Consider the following 12565-nt stretch of genomic DNA (forward strand, 5'->3'; position numbering starts at 1 on the left):
AATTTCAAAGCTTTATCAAAATATATAGTTCATAATAAAATTAATGAACTGGAGCAACCTTAATGATACTTGATGAAATTGACTGTCCAATATTTTTAACACAATATATTTTATTTGTTTGTGAAGGAGGTGTACGTTTGTGTACATGTAAATACATAACATTAATTTCATGCTATTCATTGTTTTCCTGGGCACAGAGTACTTGCCTCAATACTGAAGTAGCCCCTGTCCACATAGTCTCCCAGAAAGAGGTAGCGAGTAGTGGCTGGTGACCCACCCACTTCAAAGAGCTTCATTAAGTCAAAGAATTGACCATGAATGTCTCCACAAACTAGGAAACAAAACACAGGATTTTACTTAACTAGGTGAATCTATAACACTTTTCAATTCAGTAATAATTTATAACTTCAATAAAGTTAGTTAAAACTAGACAGTCGATCCTTTCAATTGTTCAGTTTTTAACTTCAACACTTATTCTTTGTATTCCATCATGAAAAGATGAAAGCAACACACACCAAATGCTGGAGGAACTCAGCAGGCCAGGTAGCATCTCTGGAAGAGAGTACAGTTGACATTTCAGGCCGAGACCCTTCATCAGGACTGCAGCATTTTGCGTGTGTGGCTTGGATTTCCAGCATCTGCAGATTTTCTTGTTTATGAAAAGATGAAATGTTTATTTATCCATATATCTAATTGCATGATATAAATTGATGTTCTGTACCTTGCTAAAATACTAATGAAACAGTCTTACATTTTAAAAAATAACTTGACAATTTTGGGCTTTTCAGTAGTTCACCAAGCTCGACCTAAATTGGTAAGGAGACCAGCTAACATCTTGGGGAAAATTTGGCATTTTGACAAAAAACTCACAAAGCCAATCTGATTTTTTAAAAATCAAAAATAGTGTCCTGGCATCACATTAAGCAACAGCTGGGAGTGAGAATGTGTAGAGCAAATGTTACAACAGCCTTCATTACAAGGCACTTGGAGTATAAGGACATTTTGCTATACACTGCTTTAATGATTTCACATCTGAAGTACTGCAAACAATTTTCCTCTCCTTATTTAATACAGGGTATTCTTGCCCTACAGGCTTTGTGACAAAGATTCGTTAATTCAATCCTGGGATGAGAAAACTGTCCATGAGGAGAAACTGTAGAAAGGTGGACTTTATTTTACTTTAAGGGTAAATTCTAAAGTAGTTTCACAATGTTTGAACTGGAGCTCTGATTCCTTTTATGGGTGTCTTCTGGACTCATAATCTTAGGATAAGGAGCTGGATGCCAAGTCAGTGAGTATACGCAGGACCGAGATCTGGTGATTCTTGGACATTCAAATTAAATAAGGATAAATTGATGTCAAAGTATAAGATCAATAATGATCTTTTTTTAGGGGTAGGTTTGAAGAGTTGAATGGCCTAAATCTGGTTCTATTTGTTGTGTTAACTCATCTGCATAATAATTCTAATCAACCATTGATAAATAACCAATCTAGAATTGTAACAAAGGGATTAAAGCATAAAATATCAAATATATAAGAAGATCTGAAAACAAAATCTTAAGTTTCAAGACAGTCTAAAATATAGATGTTAGTTCAAATAGTTTCAATGCATAGTTTAATATATAGAGTGTACTCATTTGGTGTGAAAATAAAAGTTCAACAACCTGTGAAAATAGATCATAAAATATCAGAAGTGATTCCTTGTAAACTGTGTTTAAGATTTGTTATATCAGTATACAAATTCATAATAACATCACCCAAAAATCATACAGAGAGAAATCAGCATATTGAACTGCATTTGCTAAAATTGTTTTCAGCTATGCTAATTTTGTTAATGATAACATAAGATTCTGAATACATTGATTGCTGATGCCATTTTTACCAATTACCTCTCTTCAGCTGCCAGCTGAGTGGGTCCGCTTTAGTATGGTTGAACTCTTACCTAATCAGTCATAGACAGAAAATCTCCTGCAATGGCTTCTCTTCATGCCCCGCACCATTGCCTCTGGAGTCCTGTAAGGGCAACAGATGACAACTGCAACAGACCCAAAACATGACCGGAGAAAAACCTGGGAGGTGGCTTTGAGAGCCATTGGTCCATCCTCATCTTTCCCTGCCAAGCATGCCACATTTATTACTTGCTGAGTTTCAATTCTGCCCTTGCTTTCTGAAAAAAAAATTCAAACTAATTTGAACGTAATGGTGCTATCTGCTTCCAATAGGTTTGAAGGGAGATCATTCCATGACCTGTGGTCACTCACAGAAATACTAGCACTATTTTAATAGGAGGAGCAATGATTCACAATGAAGACAAAAGTCTTGGATTTTGTTCCGATAATAACAATAAACCATGGACATCCATACTCATTACTCTACTAAATTGATAACAATTTTGGAATATTTCTAATTTCAGGTAGCAATTTAAGAGATAGTCCGTGATGCAGTGCCTCCAAAGTATGGATAGTTTTGTAGTCTTCTTCACTGTGATCAAGGGAAATCAAGTTAAATTGATGAAATAGATCATGTATTTCCAAAGTAATCTCATGACTGTTGTAACTTCTGTTGCACAGGCTATGAAGGAACATTTATTGAGTCATAACTAGTGGTCAACAAACTCAAGAGCCCTATAAAAGCTTTGTAATTGTGTTACTTCAGATAAATACTGCAATATATAAGGAATTTGAAAAAAAAAGTTTGCATGAGTATTTTGTAGTCTGTGACATAATAGATAGTACTTTTGCATTTCCTCTTTGGTTGAGTTCTGTGCGAATTCTTCAATGTGAATCACAGCTCAGTCATCTTGAGAAACATTGCATTTTCCAGATGCCAGACAACAACCTGAAAGCAACCGGCGTTCCTAAATGGAACATCCACACAGCAGCAGCCAGCTCCTTGAGGTCAGCGCTTGCCACAGACTACATATCGAGGCTATAATACAGTGGCATGCAAAAGTTTGCCCCCCCACCCCTGGTCAAAATTTCTGTCACTGTGAATAGCTAAGCAAGTAAAAAATGACCTGATTTCCAAAAGGCATAAAGTTAAAGATGACACATTTCTTTAATATTTAAAGCAAAATTACTTTTTTATTTCTATCTTTTACAGTTTCAAAGTAACGGAAAAAGGAAAAGGGCCCGAAGCAAAAGTTTGGGCACCCTGCATGGTCAGTACTTAGTAACACCCCCTTTGGCAAGTACCACAGTTTGTAAACGCTTTAGGTAGCCAGCTAAGAGTCTTTCAATTCTTGTTTGAGGAATTTTCGCCCATTCTTCCTTGCAAAAGGCTTCTAGTTCTGTGAGATTCTTGGGCCGTCTTACATGCACTGCTCTTTTGAGGTTGATCCACAGATTCTTGATGATGTTTAGGTCAGGGACTGTGAGGGCCATGGCAAAATCTTCAGCTTGCGCCTCTTGAGGTAGTCCATTGTGGATTTTGTGGTGTGTTTAGGATCATTATCCTGTTGTAGAAGCCATCTTCTTTTCATCTTCAGCTTTTTTACAGACGGTGTGATGTTTGCTTCCAGAATTTGCTGGTATCTAATTGAATTCATTCTTTCCTTTACCAGTGAAATGTTCCCCGTGCCACTGCCTGCTTTGGCATGATCGATCCACTCCTGTGCTTAACAGTTGGAGAGGTGTTCTTTTCATGAAATTCTGCACCCTTTTTTCTCCAAACATACCTTTGCTCATTGCGGCCAAAAAGTTCTATTTTAACTTCATCAGTCTGCAGGACTTGTTTCCAAAATGCATCAGGCTTGTTTAGATACGCAAACAACAGGAATTCTGCAGATGCTGGAAATTCAAGCAACACACATCAAAGTTGCTGGTGAACGCAGCAGGCCAGGCAGCATCTCTAGGAAGAGGTACAGTCGACGTTTCAGGCCGAGATCCTTCGTCGGGACTAACTGAAGGAAGAGTTAGTAAGAGATTTGAAAGTGGGAGGGGGAGGGGGAGATTCAAAATTATAGGGGAAGACAGGAGGGGGAGGGGTGGAGCCAAGATCTGGACAGGTGATTGGCAAAGGGGATACGAGAGGATCATGGGACGGGAGGTCCGGGGAGAAAGACGGGGGGGGGGGGAACCCAGAGGATGGGCAAGGGGTATAGTCAGAGGGACAGAGGGAGAAAAAAGAGAGTGAGAGAAAGAATGTGTGTATAAAAATAAATAACAGATGGGGTACGAGGGGGAGGTGGGGCATTAGCAGAAGTTAGAGAAGTCGATGTTTATGCCATCAGGTTGGAGGCTACCCAGACAGAATATAAGGTGTTGTTCCTCCAACCTGAGTGTTTAGAGGCTTGTTTAGATGTTCCTTTGCAAACTTCGGATGCTGAATATTGTGGTGAGGATGCAGGACAGGTTTTCTTTTGATGACTCTTCCATGAAGGTCACATTTGTGCAGGTGTCGCTGCACAGTAGAACAGTGCACCACCACTCCAGAGTCTGCTAAATCTTCCTGAAGGTCTTTTGCAGTCAAAAGGGGGTTTTGTTTGTCTTTCTTGCAATCCTACGAGCAGTTCTCTCAGAAAGTTTTCTTGGTCTTCCAGACCTCAACTTGACCTCCACCATTCCTGTCAACTGCCATTTCTTAATTACACTACAAACGTCAGGGTATTTATAAAGCTTTGAAATTTGCATCACCTGGCCTTTCCTAATGATAATTGTGAACAAGCCATTGCCTTAACAAGCTATTTAAAGTCTGAGACCTTGCTAGAAGTTATCTGAGAGCTCAAATCTCTTGGGGTGCCCAAACTTCTGCATGGTGCTCCTTTCCTTTTTTTCACTCTAAAATTGTACAAAACAAAAATAATGCACTAATCTTGCCTAAAATGTTGAAAAGAATGTTTCATCTTTAACTTTATGACTTTTGGAGATCAGTTCATCTTCTACTCACTTAACTATTCACAGTAACAGAAATTTTGACCGGGGTGCCCAAACTTGTGCATGCCACTGTGTATGCATTATTTCCTTCAGTATGCAAACACTGGCAAGTCATACATTGATTGATTTAGTCTTCAACCACATATTCTATTCTGTGTCTTTGAGATGTTTGAAGAAAAGACAAATAATAGAAATTTGATTGCAATTTAAAATGCATTTGGACAGAAAGAAATACAATAATAGTCGCTTCCTGGTTGTTTTGTGTCACTCAAGAAATTTAAAACAAGCTTTTCTTTGAGCTTTAGAACATAGAATAGTACAGCACAGTACAGGCCCTTCGGCCTACAACGTTGTGCCGACCCTTAAACCCTGCCTCCCATATAACCCCCCACCTTAAATTCCTCCATATGCCTGTCTAGTAGTCTCTTAAATTTCACTAGTGTATCTGCCTCCACCACTGACTCAGGCAGTGCATTCCATGCACCAGCCACTCTCCGAGTAAAAAAACCTTCCTCTAATATCCCCCTTGAACTTTCCAGCCCCTACCTTAAAGCCATGTCCTCTTGTACTAAGCAGTGGTGCCCTGGGGAAGAGGCGCTGACTGTCCACTTTATCTATTCCTCTTAATATCTTGTATACCTCTATCATGTCTCCTCTCGTCCTCCTTCTCTCTGATCATAATGCATACTCTCTAAACCAGGCAGGTAAATCTCCTCTGTACTCTTTCCAATGCTTCCACATTCTTCCTATAGTGAGGTGACCAGAACTGGACACAGTATTCCAAGTGTGGCCTAACTAGAGTTTTATAGAGCGGCATCATTTCCTACCTCGCAACTCTTAAACTCTATCCCTCAACTTATGAAGGCTAACACCCCATAAGCTTTCTTAACTACCCTATCTACCTGTGAGGCAACTTTCAGGGATCTGTGGACATGTACCCCGAGATCCCTCTGCTCCTCCACACTACCAAGTATCCTGCCATTTACTTTGTACTCTGTCTTGGAGTTTGTCCTTCCAAAGTGTACCACCTCACACTTCTCCGCTCTGAACTCCATCTACCACTTCTCAGCCCACTTCTGAATCCTATCAACGTCTCCCTGAAATCTTCAACAATCCTCTACACTATTTACAACACAACCAACCTTTGTGTCATCTGCAAACTTGCCAACCCACCCTTCTACCCCCACATTCAGGTCGTTAATAAAAATCACAAAAAGTAGCGGTCCCAGAACTGATCCTTGTGGGACACCACTAGTCACAACCCTCCAATCTGAATGTACCCTCCACCACCACCCTTTGCCTTCTGCAGGCAAGCCAATTCTAAATCCATCTGGCCAAACTTCCCTGGATCCCATGCCTTCTGACTTTCTGAATAAGCTTTGCTTGCATGCCTGGCGCAATATCATTTGTGCATCATGTAATGTTATGTGTTATGAAATGCGTTCTTAAAGCATTGCTGTGAAAATTAATTCACATTGTCACAAATCTCTCAATGGACACCAAACCCCAGATAGCCACCCTCAACCACACTCCCAATACCTCTGACTGGATTTCCAACTATTAGCCGTCAATCTCAGTCTCAGATAACTTATCTTCTTCTTTGTGCATCTCACTGCCAACGAAGGGAACAAGACACTTTTGGTTCAGTAGTACAGCTGAACTTGAGCCACTGAAGTTGCAGGTGCCAGTCTACAACTACAGTGGTCATTGGCACAATGTGTAATGTGCAATGGCCATGCCACACATTTATACGGGTACTCTGCAGCTTCAAAGTAAACTTTCTTAAAAATAACAACTTTCTTCTGCTTGGATAAATCCAGTGAAGTAATCCAATGTTGTGACACAGATTTTTTATCTGTATGCAATGACTTACGGTGATTTCAGTTTAGAAACTACTTTGCTGAGAGGCACCCAATTATATTTCAAATATTTAGATGAATATTTAATACAGGACAAAGGTGAACATTATTTTATCCTAACTAACATGGACGCATACTTTCAAAGTTATTCGAGAGAATTAAAGTTCAAACCAGTAGAAAATGAAACAAAATAGAGAAGGCACATGACTGTCAAATAACATCTACAGCAGCCCACAGCTGCAATCAAACATTCCACCGCATAAGGTGAATTCCTACTGCTGAAGATATTTAGCATGTTATTTTTAGAAAAGATGGTTTCATACTTAGATGTAGAAGCCAATATGCCATCTGTAAACCACAGGTCTACAGACTTTGTTACTGCTCACGCTGCTTGCACACTTATGCTGCTGTGGAAAATTCAGCCAATCATATGTGCTTAAATTGGTCCATCACCAGGAACATCTACAAGAATACACGAGTCCTGCTGGAAAAATAAAGTTAACTTAGATAAAGTTTCTATTCTTTTAATCATCAAGATTTATTTTTGAAGTTCTATTTGATTCTATATAAGATAATGCTTATAATAAATATGTATATATTGACTGACAATTTTATCTCTTTTCTAAATGGTTATTCCTAGCTGCAATAAAGACTATTTGATTTCATTAGCTCATTATACTGGGTCTGAAATTCAGGTCAATTGAAGTCAAAAGCAGTCATTTCAGAGGCTGACAGGAATGAACATTTTTGGGCAATTATATTTCAGCCAATAAAGGAAGTAATTTTGCAAGTTCACAGTTTAACCCAAGGTTTGACAATTATCTAACTGGGTCAAAAGTGATAAGGAGTACACATTTTAGATCCAGATGGATCCTTCTAAAGTAAAAAATAATCCCATCTGAGATAATTTGCATTCAATCTTTTCAATGTCTTGCTTCACAAAATATTTCCCGCACAGTTTGTCACCTACACAGCCAGGGTCACTGGGCCCCTCTGCTGAAGGAAAGTTAACTGCACTGTACCGGAGTTGAGCATGTTACTTTGTGAGGACCGCAAGTTTTTTCAGTTGTGCAGGCAACCAATGACTACACACAGGCTTCAGATGCCTCACTTTGCAGGTGTCAGATGTGAACTCTGCCCGAAACCAAAACTAGGATTCTAGTCACTCAACATCTAGCTGGCATATGACCACAAGTACTTTTATCATCCAGGTCAATGACTGGTTTTCTGATTATAGTCCTAAAGCTTTCTTCCTATAGTCACTGCATTAAAATCATCACAGAAAAGCAACTGAGTGATAAAAAGCTACCTGCTAATGATGTAGTTGATGACTCAGGTTTCTGGCCCATTTGTGCAGCAAACGTACAGCTAGATCTGATAGAACAAAGCATAGCAATGCATCTGAAAGCTAGTGTATTGTTATTGCCAAAAGCATACTGAAGGTTGCAGGACACCCTTGTATGGAAACTCTAAAACACAGTGGCTACACAAGACCGATGAATTCAGCCAGTCCTATCACAGATACAGCTCTCACCACCATTGTGACTTCTACAAGAGGTGCTGTCTCAGGATGAACACATCTATCTGTCCTGATAAAGGGTCTTGATCTGAAACATAGACTGCTTTATTTTACACCATATATGCTTCCTGACTTGCTGAGTTCTTCCAGCATTTTGTGTGTGTTGCACCAGCTTTCAACCTGTTTATTCTAACATCCATTGCAGGATTCACCAAAAGGCTAGCACATGGCTGGAGAAAAGCTGCTGATTTACAGTAAAGAGAAAATGGATAATCTTTAGTACAATCCTGAGCAGCTCTAGGTCCCGAAAGTACAGCAACAGACCTGAGAATAGCCTCATCCAATGTTTTTATTCTGAAACGGATAAATGGATATTTGCTTTCTAGGCCAGTAGGGCTCTTGCTGTTCTCAAACTTGGCTTTCTAAACACCACAGGTGCCACCTGTAAAGATCAAAGAGCACAAGGTAAACTAACAGCTATAGTTGTTTAGCTTCTGGTTGTAAACAGGAGCCAGTCTTGGAATTTGAAGTAAATGGAAAGCAGTAATCGGTTTGGTTAAAACAAGCACTGCCTATACAGCAGCTCTGCAATTAAGCTCTGTATATAACAGACACATCATCTACAGAAAGTAGGATGTTGGTCACTACACCTAGTTATTGCTGCTCCAGAGGGGCAATGTATGATAACAGGTTATTTATTTTGGCTTTGTTTCAAAACAGACAATGCAGACTGAGTTGCTTATTCAAGGAGCCTGCAGACCAGATGAAGACAATCATAGCAACATGGAAAATCTACAGCACATTACAGGCCCTTCAGCCCGCAATGTTGTGCTGACCATGTGACCTACTCTAGAAACTACCTAGAATTTCCCTAGTCCTCTATTTTTTGAAGAACCATGTACCCATCTAAGAGTCTCTTAAAAGACCCTATTGTATCCGCCTCTACCACCTTCACTGTCAGTGCATTCCATGCACCCACCACTCTCTGTGTGAAAAACTTATCTCTGAGATCCCCCTTGTACTTACTTCCAAGCACCTTAAAAATATGCGCCTTCGTGTTAGCCATTTCAGCCCTGAGAAAAAGCTTCTGGCTATCCACATGATCAATGCCTCTCATCATCTTGTACACATCTATCAGGTCACCTCTCATCCTCCGTCGCTCCAAGGAGAAAAGGCCAAGTTCACTCAACCTATTCTCATAAGCAATGCTTTCCAATCCAGGCAGTATCCTTGTACACCTCCTCTACACTCTCTCTATAGCATCCACATCCTTCTTGTAATGAGGTGACCAGAAATGAACACAGTACTCCAAGTGGGGTCTAACTAAGGCCTTATATAGCTGTAATAAAGTTGAGAGCTTTATGTACTCAAAAAAGTTAGCTTCACAACATTAATTGTGGATGGCTGGGAACCACGTATCCAAGAAGCTTTTAAACCCAGACATCCCACCTCTCCCAGAAGTTCTGAGAGTCTCCCGCATATTAATAGTGGCTCCCTGATGCCCGCAAATTATATACAATATTCTAGAAATCAATTTTTTGAGAGCGAGCGAGAGAGCGTGAGAGCAAGAGAGAGAAAGAGAGAGCGTGAGAGTGAGACAGCGAGCACGAGAGAGCAAGAGAGAGCGTGAGAGAGAGTGAGAGAGTGACCAGAGAGAGAGAGAGAGCAAGAGAGAGCATGTGTGTGTGAGAGAGAGAGAGAGAGAGCGCGCAAGGGGGGGGGAGAGAGAGAGAGAGAGAGCAAGAGGGGGAGAGAGAGAGAGAGAGAGAGAGCAAGCGCCATGGCAGCGTGTTCCAAAAAAAGAAAATATAAAACGTACGTCACCCCAGATTACACTAAAGTGTACCCCTGCCTAATAGGGGTAAAAAATAATGACAGTGTTGCTCGCTGCACTGTTTGCAACAGTGACTTTTCTATTGCCCATGGTGGGTTAAGACTGTAAAGGACATATTGAGTTAAGTTTAACAGGTGTCATTTGTTCATTAGCATAGCTAACATTATTTAAACTAGCTGGCTAGCTGCTAAGGAGCTACTCTATTGCAGACATCCCACCTCTCCCAGAAGTTCTGGGAGTCAGCCACAAATTGATGTTGCGACCTCCCTGAAATGAGTTTTTGCAGGGTGGTATGACTGTAAACTGTTTGTGTAAAAAGAATATCTGAGGAAATATCACACATGCGTGAAGTCACCGAAGTGGCAAAGAACTGTAAGAATGCAGTGAGCAGTTCGGGCTTATTAGGAATGGAATAAGCAACATCAAGAAGAATGGGAAAAACATGGGGTGAGCTACAATCCATTCGTCTGCATCACTGGTATGTATTTTTAGCTTATAGAAATTGTATATGTTTTGGAAATCCTTTGTGTTTTAGGTATGGTTTGTAATTTGGAAATGTTTAAGATAGAAATCCTCTGTGGTTTTAAACATGTTTTAAGAATGTTTGGATTTAAACATGTATCACTGTAAATAAATGAACTGTGTTTTAAATGATTTTATTAGCTGGAAGTATCTTCTCCTTGGCAGGGGGGGAACCCACTACTCAAATAGTGAGTATTTACAGCTAAACTCACTGTGGAGAATAACCAAGGAAGTGAACTAGTCTTTCAAGATTGAGCAGTTACACTGAGGGTACTCATGGCCATTTATATCTGATAGGGATTAAAGTCTTCATTTAAGTTTAGAACTTTGCAGTCAGCGAACACAATACCATCGCATTTGAAACCTGAACAGCTTTGTAAAAAAATAAAAATTGTACAACTTTGTTATTTTCTGGTTATATAATTAGTGCTCCATTAAGTTATAGCTATTTCTGCTCTTAGTTTGGTTTGACTATAATTTCCTAAAAGATTGCCAGCTGCTGTTTATTTTCTATAGCCAATAATGTTTTTGCTGCCAGCTCTTTGTACTGCATTTCAACAGCTTCTGTTCATTCACTCAGTTTCAGTGCAGTTCAAACAAGTTAATCATGGTGCTATGCAATTAGATTATTTAACAATAAATCTGGCTCACGAAGCCTAATATTAACAGCAGGAAACATTGGAGAAATTACATAATCAGATCTGTTCTGTTCTTTTTTTAATTAGACAAATAAAAATATTCTACAGTATTTGATTGCTATCAACTTAAGTTATTCTGACACCAGGAAAAAAAAACATCAATGTAGACACTTATTTTATTCCAACTCAGTCCTTTCACAATGCAGGCTACCTCCTTCAGCGTTTTTTTTGTTTGTATAACCAGGCACAACATGAGGCAGCAATAAAATTTGTAATTTAAAAATGTGGTTGAGCACTTATCCTAAATTATTTAACAGCTACCTCAGTAAATACTGCAAACTTAATAGCCCAGAAAAATATTCAATGGCCATGTGTCAAAACTATTGCTATCTCACTGTAAAATTGATTTTTAAACTATAACAGATATTTCAAATTTGGCTTATGCCTGCTATACCTCTACAAAAACAATAAACAGATAATATTCCCTTCAGTTTAATTGTAAACACATCACTTAATCAAAAAGAGATTGTTATGTCTCATTACCTTAACATTTCAATGCCTTCAGAGTAGGAGTAGGTTTTTGATTCCTGTGCACCATATCTTTACAGATATTTCATAGCTATAGAGAATTTTTGATTGGTTAAGAAAATAATTTATCACAAGTTTTAAATCAGATTCTGTTCCTTTCGGATTGCTGAACCCTGGGAGAAACTTTCAACTATGTGCTAATCTCCCTCTACTTTGGAAGATAATTTTAAGAAGAGGAGGCAGACAGTGTTTCCAGATTCCCATCCATGTACTGAAGTTGAAAATCTATGACAGTATCTAAATTCTTCAGCAGACATTGGTTATACCAGAACAAAAAATAAGATATTGTCTGAAACTAAAACAGCCCAGATCTCTTGGAAGTGTGAACTGTTAGATAAGTGATTTTCATCTTGGTCAGAACCATCCTTACTTTCTGATAACTTTACTATAAAACCTCAATCAGAATTATTGGTATACCCTAAGAAGTCACATCTCTCAGCTCCACAACCAACAATGAGTACTTGAACCCTTGAGAAAAAGAAATACGTGTACCAGCAATGGCTATAAATGCCAGCATTCAGAAGGCAGTTAATCTGGAAAGCAAAACTGGAATATACAGACTATTATTATAGAAATGTTAGCATGCTCATACTCACTAAGAATGCCTGAAGTATAATTAGTACACACTAGAATTTATCAGGCATGAACTACTTTGTTCTCTTGAATACACCTTATATAGAATTACATTTTTGTGCATTATTAACCACAATATCACCACAAGCACTTCATCC

At 39.1% G+C, this 12565-nt stretch overlaps 1 protein-coding gene across 3 annotated transcripts in view; it reads right to left on the reverse strand.

Moving 5' to 3' along the window:
- The window catches only part of LOC140200830 (protein phosphatase 3 catalytic subunit alpha-like), a 422916-nt gene that overhangs the window by 113997 nt on the left and 296354 nt on the right, over positions 1 to 12565 (reverse strand). For all 3 annotated transcript variants that reach the window (XM_072264453.1, XM_072264455.1, XM_072264454.1), the window contains one exon: positions 207 to 331. In XM_072264453.1, coding sequence (XP_072120554.1) covers positions 207 to 331 — 125 coding nt within the window. The remainder of the gene's footprint in view (positions 1 to 206; positions 332 to 12565) is intronic.

Source organism: Mobula birostris, chromosome 7 (assembly GCF_030028105.1).
Source record: "Mobula birostris isolate sMobBir1 chromosome 7, sMobBir1.hap1, whole genome shotgun sequence".
Lineage (NCBI taxonomy): Eukaryota > Metazoa > Chordata > Chondrichthyes > Myliobatiformes > Myliobatidae > Mobula > Mobula birostris.